The sequence below is a fragment of the Ovis canadensis genome, chromosome 2 (assembly GCF_042477335.2).
Source record: "Ovis canadensis isolate MfBH-ARS-UI-01 breed Bighorn chromosome 2, ARS-UI_OviCan_v2, whole genome shotgun sequence".
Taxonomy (NCBI): domain Eukaryota; kingdom Metazoa; phylum Chordata; class Mammalia; order Artiodactyla; family Bovidae; genus Ovis; species Ovis canadensis.
This window is the reverse complement of record NC_091246.1, coordinates 180,985,899-181,004,919: the sequence shown is the minus strand read 5'-3', so window position 1 is coordinate 181,004,919 and position 19,021 is coordinate 180,985,899. Positions and strand designations below refer to the sequence as shown.

Below are 19,021 nucleotides of genomic sequence, written 5' to 3'. Positions count from 1 at the left end.
CACTGTGCTTCAATAAAACTGTGGTTCATTAGACTCTTTTGGACTAGCCTGGGTAATGTACAAGTCTTTTACAGTGTTTTAACCAGAAAATAGATTGTATGTCAAATAACCAACTTACACATCTGCCTGCCCCTATGTGGGAGTCAGATAACATATTTAAGGAAACACGTAGTCACTCTAAAATAGGTATGGTTCCCTTTCCCTTTTTCTATAGGGATGTACTGGGGTCATGGGACATTCCCAGAGCTTTGGATAAGTGCTGATATGTACCTGAGGCGCTTACACGGCACAATCCAGAAGGACAGGGCCTATTCTAGAGCATGCCCTTGGAGTAGATAACCTGTAAGAGTGGAAAGAAGATAAGCCGTAGCTGAAGTGAATGTTGAGCCTCTCTTGCTGGCTCTGTGTACTGTCTGGTATAAGGACAGCCAGACGGAAGAATTCTAGTGTGAAATGTCTTCCTTTAATACATTCTGTAGTACAAGGGTTCAGTATTGAGTTCTTTTTTTAGGTTCACTCTCTTCACTCAAGGCCTGTGTCTCTATTTTCCTGAGATGTATTCATGTGGGTGTGGTGCTGCCTGGTTAATATCCAATCTTATACATGAATTCTGAATCATGCAGTAATCTTGACCCTTTACATTTCACAGCCATTTTCTGTTGCCATGATGCCATAGCTCTTAGAAGCTGATGTGGTTGACTGTCAGTTAAGAACCCTCCTCTGATTCCTCAACCCTTTGAGGGCTTCCTAAATTTGTGGGCATGAGTATATTGATAGCCAGTAAGCTCAATAAGGAGAAACTGGCATTTTTGTTCTTCAAATTTAAGACTAACCATTCCTATCATGTTGGTTTTCATTTTTGTCTGAGGTTATTATAAAAAGAAAGAAAATGACTTTCTGCTTAGCACTTTTTAGTAATGCCTATGTAGCTGTTTCAGGCAATTGAATATAGTATTCATAGCAGGATGAATATGTTGTGGTAGAGAATTATAACCAGAAAGGAATGTATTTAATGTGTGTACCCTTGGAGTACTAAAGGAATGACATTCATGCCCGTCCTTAGTACTCTACTAATACATTATTGGGCTTCCCTTGAGGCTCAGTGGTAAAGAATCTGCCTGCAATGCAGGAGACATGGGTTCAGTCCCTGCATGGGGAAGATACCCTAGAGAAGGAAATGGTAACCCACTCCAGTATTCTTGCTTGGGAAATCCCATGGATAGAGGAGCCTAATGGGCTACACAGTGCATGGGATCACAAAGAGTCGAACATGACTAGACGACAACGGTACATCACTGGGCACTTGTAAAAAGACCTCCATGTCTTATTACTCACATTGTGAAACCTCTCTCTTTTTTTCAGGCTTGGATGTAGAGTTACTTAAAAAATTTTGGGCATGCATCATTGTTAATTCTATAGAGTTATCCGCTAAATAAAGCTTTAATTAGTTTGGTTTCAGAAGCCTGAAAAACAGTAACTTGAATTCCAATTCCTTAAGAGCACAAAAGCAGTTTATGTGATGGTAATTTGTTATATAAGGCACAAGAACTTGATGGCTGAATAGAACATTTTCGAGGTTAGCTGATGTTTATTGTGGTACCAGTATTGACTTATTGAGGGAAAAAAAGGAAAACTTTTCCATCATTGAGTTATTATTCTGATCATGTTGTGTATTATTTAATTTACTTGACTTGAGCTTATTGATGCTTTTCTAAGTATTGAGTAGTTATTACACTATAATTTTAAACTAACTTATATAACTTACAGTCTGAGATTTATTTTCACTTTACATCAGATTTTTATTTCCAAATTCATCAAATGAAAATGTTTTCTTTTTCTATAAAATGGAGGCAGGAAAAACAAAATGCTTTGGTGCTTTAATATCTGATGTGATTTAATGGTGATATCCAAACTCAAGTCACATACTAGATTTTGTGAAGATTAATCTTTTTATGAAAATGAAAGTACGATTTTGAAAACAGGTTAATCAGTAACTGTTGATTTTTGATTCTGCTGAATTTTTTGTCTACTTTAGGCAGCTAATCCAGGTTGTTTTCTGGAAGATTTTGTGAGGTGGTACTCACCTCGGGATTACATTGAAGAGGAAGTGGTTGATGAAAAGGGCAACATGGTTCTGAAAGGAGAATTGAGTGCCCGAATGAAGATTCCAAGCAATATGTGGGTAGAGGCCTGGGAAACAGCTAAGCCAATTCCTGCTAGAAGGCAGAGGAGACTCTTTGATGACACACGGGAAGCAGAAAAGGTAACTGAGGTTTGGGTATCTAATGTGACTGCTAATTATTATTCTAGTATTTTAAAAACTATGACAAGATACAAGAGCTTTGAACATACTTGAGAAACAAAGCTTTGAAATGTTATGAGCCTTTTATATATCTAATATTCACATTTAAGGTTTTAGAACTGGTTACAAATAGGCCAAAGAATAAGACCTGTATATTTTACGTAAAATGCTCATTCTTGGACCATCAGCATATGTCAAAAGCCTTAAAAATGATCATGTCCCCTGACCTAGCAATTCTACTACCAAAAAAAATGTATTAAGGAAGTAATGAGAAAAATATATAAAGATCAACATGTAACAGTGATGTTCAAGAAGTTTTTTAGTGAAAAAATAGATACAACCAAAGTTTGGAAAAATAGAGCGTTAATAAATTATGGTATAATCATTTAGTAGACTACTTTGGGTCTAGATAGTATGGATAGAGAGTCTTAAGAAGAGGTGAGAAGGGATAAAGAAGACTTAGATGTAGCACAGTCACCCCAGAAAGACTGTTCACTCAGCATAGGTAGGGCTGGACTGTTAACAGCACTGGGTATAGGGAAGTAAGCAGAACTGAAGTGGGCATTCAGGTAGGGCTGGACAGTTAACAGCACTGGCTATAGGGAAGTAAGGAGGGCTGGAAGTGGGCAATCAGAGACTCTCCTCTGCCTTAGGAAGGACCAGGTAAGTAGGCAGAAATGACATACCCCTTAGAGATAAAGCAATGATGGGAAAGAATGGAATAAGGGGAAAATTAAAGATTCTCTAGAAAAAGAAGTAATATATAGAGCCTCCTTCATCTCCCACCATCCACTGAGGAAACTGTGCAGAAGAGGGTACTTTCAAACTATGGCATGACCAGGAGAAGTAAAGAGCAAACCTTATCTGTATAAAACCACTGTAAACAAGTGTGAACTGGATCATTTCAGCTAATGAGAATATTTCCCAGAAAACTGACCACAAAGCAGAAGAAAACTGTAACATATTCAGTTCAGTTCAGTCGCTCAGTCGTGTCCGACTCTTTGCGACCCCATGAATCGCAGCACGCCAGGCCTCCCTGTTCACCAACTCCCGGAGTTCAGTCAGACTCACGTCCATCCAGTAGGTGATGCCATCCAGCCATCTCATCCTCTGTCGTCCCTTCTCCTCCTGCCCCCAATCCCTCCCAGCATCAAAGTATTTTCCAGTGAGTCACTTCTTCGCATGAGGTGGCCTAAGTACTGGAGTTTCAGCTTTAGCATTATTCCTTCCAAAGAAATCCCAGGACTGATCTCCTTCAGAATGGACTGGTTGGATCTGCTTGCAGTCCAAGGGTCTCTTAAGAGTCTTCTCCAACACCACAGTTCAAAAGCATCAATTCTTCGGCGCTCAGCCTTCTTCACAGCCCAACTCTCACATCCATACATGACCACTGGAAAAACCATAGCCTTGACTGGACAGACCTTAGTCAGCAAAGTAATGTCCCTGCTTTTGAATATGCTAGCTAGGTCGGTCATGACTTTTCTTCCAAGGAGTAAGCATCTGTTAATTTCGTGGCTACAGTCACCATCTGCAGTGATTTTGGAGCCCCCCAAAATAAAGTCTGACACTGTTTCCACTGTTTCCCCATCTATTTCCCATGAAGTGATGGGACTAGATGCCATGATCTTAGTTTTCTGAATGTTGAGCTTTAAGCCAACTTTTTCACTTTCATCAACAGGCTTTTTAGTTCCTCTTCACTTTCTGCCATAAGGGTGGTGTCATCTGCATATCTGAGGTTATTGATATTTCTCCTGGCAATCTTGATTCCAGCTTGTGTTTCTTCCAGTCCAGCGTTTCTCATGATGTACTCTGCATATAAGTTAAATAAGCAGGGTGACAATATACAGCCTTGATATACTCCTTTTCCTATTTGGAACCAGTCTGTTGTTCCATGTCCAGTTCTAACTGTTGCTTCCTGACCTGCATACAGATTTCTCAAGAGGCAGGTCAAGTGGTCTGGTATTCCCATCTTCTTCTGAATTTTCCCCAGTTTATTGTGATCCACACAGTCAAAGGCTTTGGCATAGTCAAGAAAGCAGAAATAGATGTTTTTCTGGAACTCTCTTGCTTTTTCCATGATCCAGCGGATGCTGGCAATTTGATCTCTGGTTTCTCTGCCTTTTCTAAAACCAGCTTGAACATCAGGAAGTTCACGGTTCATGTATTGCTGAAGCCTGGCTTGGAGAATTTTGAGCGTTACTTTACTAGCATGTGAGATGAGTGCAATTGTGTGGTAGTTTGAGCATTCTTTGGCATTGCCTTTCTTTGGGATTGGAATGAAAACTGACCTTTTCCAGTCCTGTGGCCACTGCTGAGTTTTCCAAATTTGCTGGCATATTGAGTGCAGCACTTTGACAGCATCATCTTTCAGGATTTGAAATAGCTCAACTGGAATTCCATCACCTCCACTAGCTTTGTTTGTAATGATGCTTTCCAAGGCGCACTTGACTTCACATTCCAGGATGTCTGGCTCTAGGTGAGTGATCACACCATCATGATTATCTGGGTCGTGAAGATCTTTTCTGTGCAGTTCTTCTGTGTATTCTTTCCACCTCTTCTTAATATCTTCTGGTTCTGTTAGGTCCCTACCATTTCTGTCCTTTATTGAGCCCATCTTTGCATGAAATGTTCCCTTGATATCGCTAATTTTCTTGAAGAGATCTCTAGTCTTTCCCATTCTGTTGTTTTCCTCTTATTTCTTTGCATTGATCACTGAAGAAGGCTTTCTCATCTCTTGTTGCTCTTCTTTGGAACTCTGCATTCAGATGCTTATATCTTTCCTTTTCTCCTTTGCTTATCGCTTCTCTTCTTTTCACAGCTATTTGTAAGGCCTCCCCAGACAGCCATTTTCCTTTTTTGCATTTCTTTTCCATGGGGATGGTCATGATCTCTGTCTCCTGTACAGTGTCACAAACCTCATTCCATAGTTCATCAGGCACTCTATCTCTCAGATCTAGTCCCTTAAATCTATTTTTCACTTCCACTGTATAATCATAAGGGATTTGATTTAGGTCATACCTGAATGGTCTAGCTGTTTTCCCTACTTTCTTCAATTTAAGTCTGAATTTGGTAATAAGAAGTTCACGATCTGAGCCACAGTCAGCTCCTGGTCTTGTTTTTGTTGACTGTATAGAGCTTCTCCATCTTTGGCTGCAAAGATTATAATCAATCTTATTTCAGTTTGACCGTCTGATGATGTCCATGTGTAGAGTCTTCTCTTGTGTTGTTGGAAGAGGGTGTTTGCTATGACCAGTGCATTTTCTTGGCAAAACTCTATTAGTCTTTGCCCTGCTTCATTCCGCATTCCAAGGCCAAATTTTCCTGTTACTCCAGGTGTTTCTTTACTTCCTACTTTTGCTTTCCAGTCCCCTATAATGAAAAGAACATCTTTTTGGGGTGTTAGTTCTAAAAGATCTTGTAGGTCTTCATAGAATCATTCAACTTCAGTTTCTTCAGTGTTACTGGTTGGGGCATAGACTTGGATTACTGTGATATTGAATGGTTTGCCTTGGAGACGAACAGAGATCATTCTGTTGTTTTTGAGATTGCATCCAAGTACTGCATTTCGGACTCTTTTGTTGACCATGATGGCTACTCCATTTCTTCTGAGGGATTCTTGCTCACAGTAATAGATATAATGGTCATCTGAGTTAAATTCACCCATTCCAGTCCATTTTAGTTTGCTGATTCCTAGAATGTTGACATTCACTCTTGCCATCTCTTGTTTGACCACTTCCAATTTGCCTTAATTCATGGTCCTGACACTTCAGGTTCCTATGCAATATTGCTTTTTTCAGCATCAGACCTTGCTTCTATCATCAGTCACGTCCACAGCTGGGTATTGTTTTTGTTTTGGCTCCATCCCTTCATTCTCTCTGGAGTTATTTCTCCACTGATCTCCGGTAGCATATTGGGCACCTACTGACCTGGGGAGTTCCTCTTTTGGTATCCTATCATTTTGCCTTTTCATACTGTTCATGGGGTTCTCTAGGCAAGAATACTGAAGTGGTTTGCCATTCCCTTCTCCAGTGGACCACATTCTGTCAGACCTCTCCACCATGACCCGCCCATCTTGGGTTGCCCCGTGAGCATGGCTTAGTTTCGTTGAGTTAGACAAGGCTGTGGTCCTAGTGTGATTAGATTGGCTAGTTTTCTGTAAGTATGGTTTCAGTGTGTCTGCCCTCTGATGCCCTCTTGCAACACCTACCATCTTACTTGGGTTTCTCTTACCTTGGGCGTGGGGTATCTCTTCATGGCTGCTCCAGCAAAGCGTAGCTGCTGCTCCTTACCTTTGATGAGGGGTATTTCCTCACCGCCACCCTTCCTGGCCTTCAATGTGGGATGGCTCCTCTAGGCCCTCTCGCGCCTGAGCTGAATCAGGTATTCTCATATAAGCATGGCAGGGTGTGAAAAATCACGTTTAATCAGAAATACTAAATACAAGAGCCACATGAATCCAAAAACCCCACAAAGAAATGAAAATACTGCTAATTTAACTTAGGATAGAAGTAGAAGGAAAAAAAAACCATATCAAAAATAAAGACTACATAGTACCCACAGAAGAATAGGTTCATATTTATATTTAATAAAAGGCATTGAGGAAGAGCATTAAAATAATCAAGAGAAAAAAAATGAGATAAAGGAGTAAAAGGGATTAGAGAGAAAGTAGTAAAACTGAAAGATAGGAAATGTAGAAATAACACTCATTTTTATCAGAGTTCTTGAAGCAGAAAAATCAGAACACCTGAACAGAACTAAACACTTAAAATCGTAATCTAAAAAAACTTTCTGAAAATGAAATAAAATCTGAATTTACTTATTAAAAATGCTTATTGGGTGCAGGGGAAAATTGATTAGGTTTAGTGAACTCCAAATTTTATCACTGTAGTACTACTAGACCTTAAATATTTAAAAAAAAATTCTCAGACCTTGCAGCAAAACATGAAAATAATTTACAGGGGCAAGAGAGTTGGACAGTTGTCAGATTTTTCAGTAGCACAGCAATGTTGGGCAGAGTTTTCAAGAAATATAAGCAAAAAATACAAATTAAATATTTTACATTCCACCAAGATGTCCAAGTAATCAAGGCTATAAAAAAATGTTTTCTCCATGTTTTTGTACCTATAACTGTATAGATAGGCCCTTCCTGAGAAATCCGCTACAGCTGCCCTGTCCAGTAGAACTTTCTGCAGTGTTCAGAATGGTCATAGGTTTGCTGTGCAAATTGTAGCCCATGGCTACACATGGCTTTAATGAGCTCTTGAAATGAGACTAGTAGCATAGGAACTGAATTTTTAAATGGCTCTCTGTAGCAGGTGGCTGCCTTATTGAACAGCATAGTAGAGAAGAATAAATTTAACCAAGAGGATGACTAGGGAAACTGGCAAAGGGCTAACGGTGAGCATTTCATTTCTTTAATTTTAGAGGTAAAACTAAAACTAGATGGGGTCATGGGTAGAAGAAGAATATGTAAAAATTGTATATTAGGACAAAATAGAATGCATCTAAAAAAGTTGGGATCGAAAAAGAGAAAGAGGAAAGTAGAATGCAATCATTGACTGTTACATAGATAATAGGTAGTATTCAAAGGATACTATTTGGAATTATCAGACCATAATTTTATAAAGGAAAGATATAAAGATACAAAGTTCATAAAATAAAGATATAAAGGAATTAAGGGCAGCAGAAAAGGTAATATCACAAGAATGAAAATATGAACCTTCCTAAGTATAATGGAAAAATTATTCACAAGCAAAGAACACACACCAGATAGAGTAACACACATTATAAAGATCATACTGCATACAGAGTAATTGCAATGTAAGATTGTCTTATAATACCCATATCTGTGCTGTAAACAAGGTATTCTGTGACTCAAAAAGACTACAAAATAAACAATGGACAGAGATTTACCAGAAAACATTAAGAACGCAGGGGTTATCATCCGGATGCCAAATAAAACAGAATCAAAGCAGAAAAGCATTACAAGAGATACATAAGGATGCTTTACAGTCTAAAAGTGATATTTCACAATGAGAATATACAGTTGTCAATGTTTATGCACTGGCTAATGTAATCATTTGTATAAAAGAGAGATCATGGGAGATGCAAGGAGAAATAGATAAAAACACACTAATAGCAGAGGACTTTTAACACACTCCCAATGTACAAGACAGTCAAGTAGACAAAACTAAACAAGATAATCAATAAGGCTGATCTTTTAGATACATTGCAAATGCCATACCTTGAAAATAAAAACAGTACTTCCTTTTCAAATGCACATGGAACATTCACGAAAACAGATAGTATGTTAGGCCGCAAAGAAAACACCAGTGGGTTTCATAATGGAAATAACACCAATACTCTGATTGCTGCAGTAAAATTAAGGATAATGGGTTAGATTTAAAGTATTTGATCAGTGTTAATTACATTCTTAATTTTAGGAAATACAGATATTTGGAGATAGAGGGATATCCTGTATGGAACTTGATCTCAAATTATTTAGAAAAACAATGTTTATATGTATATATTGTATGGACCTACAGAGGAGGAGAGTTGCATGTGATTAAAAAAAAGACATAAGGTAAAAGGAAATGAGTGCAGACAAAGGATGTACAAATATTTTTTATTCTTGGAAATTTGTTTTTCTGGAAGTTAAGGAAAACAACATTTGTAATAGTGTTAACAAGGATTTCAATAGTGGGAACGCTTATTACTCTATATAAGAATGAAAAATCTGTTCAAATACTTAGTAAAATAATTTGGAATATGATTTCAGTTTTTGAACAATAATAATTTGGCATTGTTTGTTTTTAGATAGATACCCTGAAGAAATTCCTCTACATGTATGCCACAAACTTATGAAATAATGTGAGAGAGACATTATTTTAATAGCAAAAAATGGAGGGGTGCATTTTAATATAGCAAGTTATATATAGCATGTATTAATATCTATGCATCTCAGAAACAATGCTGAATGAAAACCAGGTCACTGAGTGGCATAACTAGAAAGAGTCCATTTATACGAAGATTAAAACCAAGCAAAACTAAACAACACATTGTTTAGGGCTATGTACATATGTGAGACAGCTATGAAGAAAAAGGAGTGATTAGTAGTTACTTGAGGGGTGGAGTGCATGAGCGAGGGAGTCTTGATCAAGGCAAGCACAAGGACTTGGAAAGTCCTGGTGTCTGCTGTTTCTTAAGCTGATTGGTGTGTAAACAAGTGTTTGTGTTTTCTGTATATAAACTACTCTGCTATGTGTATTTTTTTAATTTAAATTTATTTATTTTAATTGGAGGCTAATTACTTTGCAATATTGTATTGGTTTTGCCATACATCAACATGAATCCACCATGGGTGTACACGTGTTGCCCATCCTGAACCCCCCTCCCGCCTCCCTCCCTGCACCATCCCTCTGGGTCATCCCAGTGCACCAGCCCCAAGTATCCTGTATTCTGCATTGAACCTGGATTGGCAATTCGTTTCATGTATGATATTATACATGTTTCAGTGCGATTCTCCCAAATCATCCCACCCTCTCCCTCTCTGTCCACAGAGTCCTAAAGACTGTTCTATACATCTGTGTCTCTTTTGCTGTTTTGCATACAGGGTTATCGTTACCACCTGCTATGTATATTTTAAAAACATTTTTTTAATTTTAAAAATATTTCAAAACATGAAACCCTTCTAGGCAAATAATTCTTTCAAAATTTTATTTATTTATTTATGTCTGTGCTCAGTCTTCTTGATTCAGTGGGCTTTCTCTAGTTACGGAGTGCGAGGGCTACTCTCCAGTTGTGTGCGGGCTTCTCTTTGTGATTCCTTCTCTTTTTGCGGAGCACAGGCTCTAGGCATGAAGGCTTCAGTAGTTGTGGAGCATGGGCTTAGTTGCTCTGTGTCATGTGAGATCTTCCTGGACCAGAGATAGAACCTGTTTGCCCTGCAATGGCAGATGGATTCCTAACCACTGAACCACCAGGGAGGTCCCAAGACAAATAATTCTAAATCATAAATCATTAAATGACCAAAGCAAATTTTGAAATTGTGTGTATTATGAGCTTTTGTTAAGAAATTGCATACACATGTGTATCTTTGTGTTTAAATAGGCATAGAAATAAGCCTGAGGAGATAAACACAAAACTGTGTTGTTCCTTAGGATGTAGGATTTCTAGAGAACTGTGTTATACTTCGATTGTTTACTTTGAGATCTGTGAGCATTTTTCAGCCACAATGATACTATACTTCTTTTGTCTTTACTGCTGTTGAGTAAAGAGCTTAAAGGTGGGAATCAGAAAAATAATAACATTTTGAAGAAAACCATAAAACAAAACAAAAAGTTTAGAGGAACATTGCTAGCAATGTTTAGAAATCCTAAGTGAGGAAAGCAGGTTACAAAACAGTCTTTTACATACCTGATGTTAGTTCACTTAGGTGACACTAGTGGTTAAAAAAAAAAACAACCCTGCTGATGCAGGAGACATAAGAGACACAGGTTCAATCCCTGGGTTGGGAAGATCCGCTGGAGGAGGGCATGGAAACCCTCTCCAGTATTCTTGCCTGGAGAATCCCATGGACAGAGGAGCCTGCTGGGGTACAGTCCATAGGGTCACACAGAGTCAGACGTGACTGAAACGACTTAATACACATGCAAATATATGATGTATATATTCAGAGTCTTGAAAAATCCTGCAGTGAAAATGCTCCACCAGTAACAGTTGTTATCTCAAGGTGGTATAATTTGCAGTTGGTTTTAGTGTTCTCTGTATCAAGAAAAAAACATTATGAGAGTATCCACCATTATTAAGGACTGAAGTTCTTAGCTCTTTCCAGTAACATTATTCTTACCTTTGGGAGTAGCAGCTACTTACCTGAAGGAGTAGGATAGGTACTAAGAGAAGAGAGCTCTTCTCTACTCTTGTTACAGGTGTGAATTCAGGGGAGAGAGATCTTCTGTAAGTGGCTGCTTTCTTCTTTGGCAGCTGTCTTGGTCATTTATCTAACTTTGTGTCTCCTTCAGGTACTGCACTATCTGGCAGTCCAGAAGCCGGCAGACCTTGCTCGGCACCTGTTACCCTGTGTAATCCATGCAGCTGTACTCAAGGTAAAGGAAGAAGGTAAATGTCTTATTTGATTAGTCATTAGTTCATTTCCAAAATGAAGGTAGACTTTGCCTAACTTTTCTAATGATGGCTTTGATCTTTTTAAAAACAGAAAGTCTAGAAAACATTTCTTCAGTGAAGAAGATTATAAAGCAGATAATATCCCATTCCAGTAAAGTTTTGCACTTCCCCAATCCAGAAGACAAGAAATTGGAAGTAAGTCTGATCTTGTCAAATGTTCTTCCCAGTTGGCAGTAATTTTTTAAAAAATGCTTTGCTTTCTTTTGCCTTTTTCCAATGTATGCTTCTCCCCTTTTGCACTATTAGGAAATCATCCATCAAATTACTAATGTAGAAGCTATAATTGCCAGAGCCCGCTCACTGAAAGCCAAGTTTGGAACTGAGAAATGTGAACAAGAAGAGGAAAAGGAAGATCTTGAAAGGTAATAGCTATCTGACTAACTCATCTTTGTCTCCTGTAGGAAAAGCCACTCTTTAGAAAATTTTCATAGAGTGTTGAGATTCCTTTGTAGTGCTCCCATATTATTTGTAACACGCGTTAGTTAGAGACAGAGAAATATTTGTTTATTATAGGATTGACCTCTCTTGTATTTGTGAGTACTTGTCACTTGTTTCTGTTCCTCCCACTTTAAGAATGAAGTCTTCCAAGTCTTCTAGGAATGTCCTTGTTTGCTCTTGGAGCAGTTGCCTCTGGAGGAACTGGCTGTTCATATTCACTCTTGTTACTGGAAACATTGCTTCCCACTCTCACTGTTCTTAACTATAGGCAGACGTGTCCTGAAACTATTTCTGCTCAACATTCGTACTTAACAGTTCTAAACAAGAGTTGTGATAGCAAATGTGCATATCTCTGTCCCTTGTGAATATGTTTTGAAAGAGTGAGCAGATGGCCTTTCCAGGATGAGGCAAATGACTGGGTCAGTCTTTTCCTCCTTCTGAGATTTGGACCATTTCAAAGGGGGGCTGTCAGCACACACCCCTGTCCATTTTTGCCCGAGATACTTTAAAGGATGATATTGTTTTAATAGATGAGAAAGTGTTTCCAGATTAGCTACTTCAATGGGTTGAATTTGTTATAACTAAAATTTTTATCAGCCTTTCCAAGAGAAATAGCGTTATTGATGTTAAATAATTAATATTATATGACAAGGCATTTGCTACAGCCTTTAACAAGTTCTTGTTTGAATATTATGTCTTTTGTTGAGTGAAGTTTTCTCCCAGCCTTCTTTGCTCTTGAATATTCCTTCCTTTTAAATGAGGAGAATACACTCTAATCAAAGGAAGTTTCTAAAATAGCAGTTCGAGTTAGTGAGCAGGTGGTGTGAGCTTGGTGGCTCTGTGTCCTCGACTCTCTTAGTTCCACCATACGTTGTCTGTGGTACACTTGAACGATGAATGCTTCCAGCACATAATGGCACAGTTTACAGCTGAGACTGTGCCCAGCAAAACATATTTTAAGTGCATGTGTGCCCGCGCATGCACACACACACACCTCTTAAAAGAACAAAAATGAAACACAAGGATCATTGCTTTGCTGTCTAAATTAAATGTGGTTTTTGTTGTTAAAACATTTTAAAAAATCTTCCTTAGTATAACATTGTCTAAGCTTGTAGTCTAAAAGAAATAGACTATTTCATCTTACACTTTGACAGAGATGGGCTTTTTGAAAAAATTTATAAAAAGAGTTGAAAGGCATGAAGGTTGTCATTTGAGTTGATTTTAATTCCAAATGTTGATCTATCCTGTTAAATTTTCACTCCAGCCTTGATATGATTTTCACCAATATGATTTTGAGGGTTTGTCCCCAAAATTAATCAGGGAGGACTGACTCAGTGTGAACTGAGCAGCTCCTTTTCCATCCGTTCATTCCCTCTTTCTCCCAGGTTTGTGAGTTGCCTTCTGGAGCAACCCGAGGTGTTAGTCGTCGGTGCAGGCAGAGGACACGCTGGCAGGATCATTCACAAGCTGTTTGTGAATGCTCAGAGGGTATGTGAGATTCCTTCTTGACTGTGTCATGCTCTCTCCAGGCCTCTGCTCAGTAAGGTACTGTTTTGATTCCCACAGATGAAGCTGCTAAAAGCACTGGATTCGAACATTGAAGAAATAATGACTTTCTCAACAGTGACTTCTTTGTCTTTGAAATCCATCTGCTCTTTTACACATTTAAATAAAATGATAAGTTTATTTCTGAAATTTGTACCTAAATTTCAGAAGTTAGAATGGTCTGAAATTCCTTGTTAAAGAATCTGATAAGAGACTTGGTTAGCAATGACCAGTGCAGTGGTGTGGAAAAAATGTTTACCACTGTCAAATTAGAATAGAGTTTAATTTTACCAGTTTTAAACTCCATGTACTGCAAGTGGATTCACAACTTAGCTTGTGAAATTGCAAATCGTAACTATTTTTATAACGGTGAAAAGATCTAACTTCAAAGTTTTCCTCGGAAAGATTTTTAGGACAGTGGAAACAGGCTTCAGCATAGAAAAAAAAGCCCAATTTGAAAACTTTTCTGTCATTACCTTTATTGATGAAAGGAGATGTTTAAAAATTATATAGTACCTTCTGACATTCTAAACTATTAAGATTTGAATTTTTTACGAGGTTGATATTATACTCTATGTTGACTCTTTCTGTATAAATGTTTACTGGTTGTTTACTGATTCAGAGGTGCTGGCTTTTTACACATGAGTCTCACATTAGGACTTCTTAAAGATTCTGATAAAAGTATTTTGAAGCATAGTAAATACAGGGTGCCCCTTATGCAGTACTGTGATGACGCTTAGAATGGCCCAGTTTTGGAAGTTTAATTTTCACAGTCAAATAAGGAAAAGGATTTTCATGGGTTTATCCATGAAAAAGAAACTTCATAACCTCCTTTGAGTCAGTTTGCAGTGTATCTAGTTACTATATTCAAAATCATAACCAGATATGTTCATCTGAATTTTTAGCAAGAACTGAAACCTGAGATTATTTATGGGATGGCAAACTAAATTTAAGGATTTCAAGTTAAAAACCAAGTATTTTATTTCCTTATAAAGTTCTAGAAAACAATAGATACTTAATTCAACTTATTATGTTTCTGACTCTGGTATGAAACAAGAATCAGGTTTGTTTCACATCCTGTAATATCTTTGCCAGTTTACTAGCCAGAACCTTACAAACGTATTTCCTTGTTAACACTAATATGAATTTTCCTCATACTGCAGAGATTCTTTTCTTAATGTTTAAAACTTGTTTGTTAAGAAGATGTAAAAATCTAAAGAGATTTTTAATGCTAAGAGTAGAACACTCTCATTGTTGTAAATAGTTAAGCAAAATTACCTTCCCCAATGTGGAGACAATCTTTTCCCCCAAGATTGTAAGCAAGTTCTTACTGTTGTAAAAATTTGGATAATACAGAGAATTAAAAAGAAAAATTAATGACCCTAAAAAAATTAATCACATTAATCTCACTACCCGCTGATGATCACTGTCAACATTTAACATCTGGTAGATTCAAATATATGTAAATTTTACAATATAGGATTATATTATTTGTTCTTATTTTCCACCTAATGTGATTATCTTTCTCATGGGTAAATATAGGACTATATCATCTTTTCACTGGGCTCATTGTAATCTCCTTTAATGGATACTGAAATTGTACATTTATTCCACATTGTGTAATTTTCAAATATTTCAAGCTTTCAAACCTTGTAGTGAATGTTTTTACAGATTCAGCAGTCTGTAATCCATATAACAAGCACCTGGTTGGTCTGTTTTTAAACTCAGCTCTTAAATATCTGGGTAATTAATAGAAACCATTCAGGTTTACTCATGTAATTTTTCATAATTAACTGATACTTTATATCAATTCTATTAAATCAAGATTTTTAACATTTTTAAAGTTAAAAAATTTTACTGAAAATTTTTATACCATAATTTTACATATTTCAAACTTTTCCTTAATATTAAATTTTAATAAACTTTCATCATGATTGCATTTATCATTGTTACATCCATATTTAAATAGAATACTGCAAACAAATCACTGATTGGATTTTGCTTTGGTCATGCTAAATTAAGTCAGACATCTAGTCTTAAATTCATTGGGTTATCTATTTTTCAAGCCATGAGTACTTTTTTTTAGTATTTTTAATCTTTAGTGAAAGAGCTAGGTTTTTGCTGAACATTTCCTCATTAAGTGACATTCTGTACATTGCCTGTTGAGCCATCAGATGCATGAGTAGTGGAATTTGTCTGCTCAGCTGGATGGCTAGGTGTGTTGTATGTGGTGTTTTTTGTCTTGATATTCTTTTTGATAGGATCATGTTCCTTAATGTAATGCATGCTGTCTCTGAAATAATCTTGAAATCTCTTGTCTAGCTCTTTTTAAACCATCTTGCTTGTTTCCCTTTCATCACTGTTTCTTTTCTCACCCTTCTTCAAGCTGACTGAATCTTCTGATGAGGTAACAAAATAGCCTTTGTCCCTTGCAGTTTCTTGTTCCTTCCCATTTCTCTAACTTCATAAGGTCATTAAGACTAACCAACCTCCTGTTTAACAGTCTGGGTTTGGCCTACCTTTCTTGCTGGTGTTTAACATTACATTTCATATTTCCATTGCCAAAACAACTTTTTTCCCAAAATTAATGGTATCGTGAAAGAAATATAGTGATCAGAGTTAAAATAAAAGCTCTAGTTGCATATATATTTTATGCAGTTTTAATGAAAAACCAGATGCCTTTACTGTTGAGAACTTCTCTTTCGTGGCCGCTGCTACATTTCATGGGTCTCTGTCACTTCTGCATCACATTAATCATCCAGCAAACAAATCAGTGTTCCCAGGTTTAATTTGACAAGTGAAAAGAATTGAAAGAATCGATAAGTATCATCTTTCCAGACTCTGGAGAGCAGCAGCTCCTTACTGGACTGAGGACAGCAGACTTGGACTTTGGTCGTTGCTAGAAGATTTCTGTAGAAACCAGAACAGCTCCGTCCCCCCTTCAGCAGATGTCTGAATGTGGCCTCACTTTCCACAGCAGATTGCTTGGCTGTCAGTGTCCTCTTCTGTCTCTGTCACCAATTTATTTGTAATTTCTGGCTGCTCACGTAGTGTTTCAAGCTTCTTGCATTTTCTGTGTTGTGATTTTTGAGCAATCATAACATAATCAATTGCATTACTGAGTAATGTAGAACATTTTTTCGTATTTATCATGCTTATTCATCTGTCCTTCAAAATGATCTAAGTTTCGCGTTCAACTCGCTCTTGAATTTAGCATGTGATTCTCTTCAAGGCTGCAACCATGACTCCAGCGGAGGAGGAACTGAAGAGGATGGGCCCCCCAGAAGAGAAGAGGCAGAACTTGGCGGCAGACTTCCCTCCCCCCGCGGGCCGGGAACTCATTTTGCGCACAGCCGTGCCCCGCCCTGCTCCCTACTCCCGGGCTCTGCCTCAGCGCATGTACAGTGTTCTCACCAAAGAGGATTTCAGACTTGCAGGTGCCTTTTCATCAGATACCTCCTTCTTCTAGCTCTTCTTGAGTCCCTTCACTTGTGGCTTCGGAGACAGTGCTGACCCCTTCTGTGGGAAGGAAGCTGTATCAGTCAGAACCTGAGAGGCTGTCAAGAGGACCTGTCCTGTTCAGTGATCAAGTCATACCAGCATCTGAGAGACTTTCTGATGGGCTCCATAGGATCTTGGTGGGGGCAGAGGAATGGGCTTCAGCTCTTGAAAGATTTCTGCTCCAAAGAGATTGCCCTTGTTGAGGAGGGTGGGGGGGCAGGGAGGAGACTAAAAAAACAGCAGCAGTTCTCTGTACTCACTCCCTCAAGATTGCATTCATTTCTTCTCTGTGACTATCCCATAGGCTGTTGCCCTGCATTCATAGTCTGTATGACCACTTATGTTTATTAGTATCAAGTTTGCAAAGTGGAGTAGAGTATCTGTTAACTCAGATTTCCAGATATTTTGGTAGTAGCTTCTACTCCCAGAATCTGTGTTTTTAGAATCCTAAATGACATTCTGTTTATTCAGTCACTTGGTGGCAATCTTTATTGCACTAATTAACTTTTGATGAGCATTTTGAATAATCTAGGAGAAAGCCTGAAATTTCACCTAGTCTGTGTTTTTCCATGTAACTGTGACTTAAATGTATTCCTTCTGATTAAAAAAATATGTATATATATTAAATGTCACTGCAAATTAGTTTTATATATCTCTTGTAAGGTTTGTTTCTCTGACTTGTTTTGCCTTCAGTGGACTTCCGTGGTGGCTCAGTGGTAAAGAATCTGCTTGCCAAGGCAGGACACGCGGGTTCAGTCCCTGAGTCAGGAAGGTCCCCTGGAGAAGGAAATGGCAACCTACTCAAATATTCTTGCTTGGTGGGCTGCAGTCCTTGGGGTTGCAAAAGAGTTGGACATAACTTAGCGACTAAACAATGACAGCAAGCCCTGTAAGATGCCACCAATGCAGGTGGTTGTTCTCTTTCTTGCTGTACAGCATGCATTCCTTTTTTTGTAGTTACTGGATGGATACTGTATTTAATGAAGTAGAAATGAGCACATGCTAAAAATATAGCCTCTGTATATAGAGATTATCGTGCAGTTAGTATAATTTGGCATATGTGCTAATATAATGAATAGAAGATAACTTCAGTGAATTATTTTGCTTTTGTATTTTACTTGAAGATAATTGATGGGGGATGTGTGGCAACCAGTGTAAGGATAACAGCAACATATTTCTAGTTACGTGATGATCAAGATTTCTCAAGTCTGTGTTGCTAAAATGGCCTCTGTTCAGTAATCTTAAATCTATTTTTAGGCCTAAAATTCCCACCTTACTCCAAAGTTAAAAATGATTATACTGAAGCATAGATCTTGGCTATGTAACTTAAAAGAATTAATACAACTCTGTAAGCCTTGTTACATTATTTTTGTAAAAACAAATGTAAATGTGTATACATATATGTATATATAAGCATATATATATATATATGTATGTATGAGATGTGGGAGGCCCTGAGTGATTACCTTCACAGCACTTTACTCTGAGATGCTGGACTTTGCTTCTGGGTAAACTGCATACTACAGGCCTGAAGACTGAGCGCAGTACCAAGTATTAATGGAAAGCTTGTCTTTCAAGGACAGAGTTTGTCTGCTTTATAATGAGAAAGTTAACAAAGAAAACATTTTTCAAAGTGGTTGAACTTCAAAAAGGCTTCATGAATCTAATAAAAGGGAAGGTGTTGTTCTCTGGCTAATTTTCTCTTCTTTTCACCCCTCCATTTGCCATTTTGTTCTAACTTAGTTTTATGCTAGTTTCAGATTTTTCCTAAATAATTGCAGCCTGCTGAGTCTTGGCGAAGATCTCAAGAACACATTGTGCCTTTTTTTAATGGCAGTTTTTCCATTTTACTTTTATTGTATTTATATGTTTGTTTATTTTAAAACATTTTAAAGTACCTACTTCATATCAGGTACTGTGCTAAGCAATGAAGATAAAACAGAAACCAAACATACTCCTGCCCTATCAGTGACCTTCCTGTCAGGTAGGGAAGGCTGTGGTTACATTGCCAAAAATGGAGAGTGCAGTCAACTCAGTGGTATGAAGTGAGGT

General features: G+C 37.8%; 1 protein-coding gene across 2 annotated transcripts in view; it reads left to right on the top strand.

Annotated features, from left to right (window-relative positions):
* RAB3GAP1 (RAB3 GTPase activating protein catalytic subunit 1) overlaps window positions 1–18,660 on the top strand; it is a 122,884-nt gene extending 104,224 nt beyond the window's left edge. For both annotated transcript variants that reach the window (XM_069577717.1, XM_069577716.1), the window contains 6 exons: window positions 2,036–2,263; window positions 11,323–11,419; window positions 11,517–11,620; window positions 11,732–11,847; window positions 13,309–13,411; window positions 16,701–18,660. In XM_069577717.1, the coding sequence (XP_069433818.1) occupies window positions 2,036–2,263; window positions 11,323–11,419; window positions 11,517–11,620; window positions 11,732–11,847; window positions 13,309–13,411; window positions 16,701–16,937 (885 nt within the window). In that variant the 3' untranslated portion in view covers window positions 16,938–18,660. The remainder of the gene's footprint in view (window positions 1–2,035; window positions 2,264–11,322; window positions 11,420–11,516; window positions 11,621–11,731; window positions 11,848–13,308; window positions 13,412–16,700) is intronic.
* Window positions 18,661–19,021: the final 361 nt, after the last annotated feature.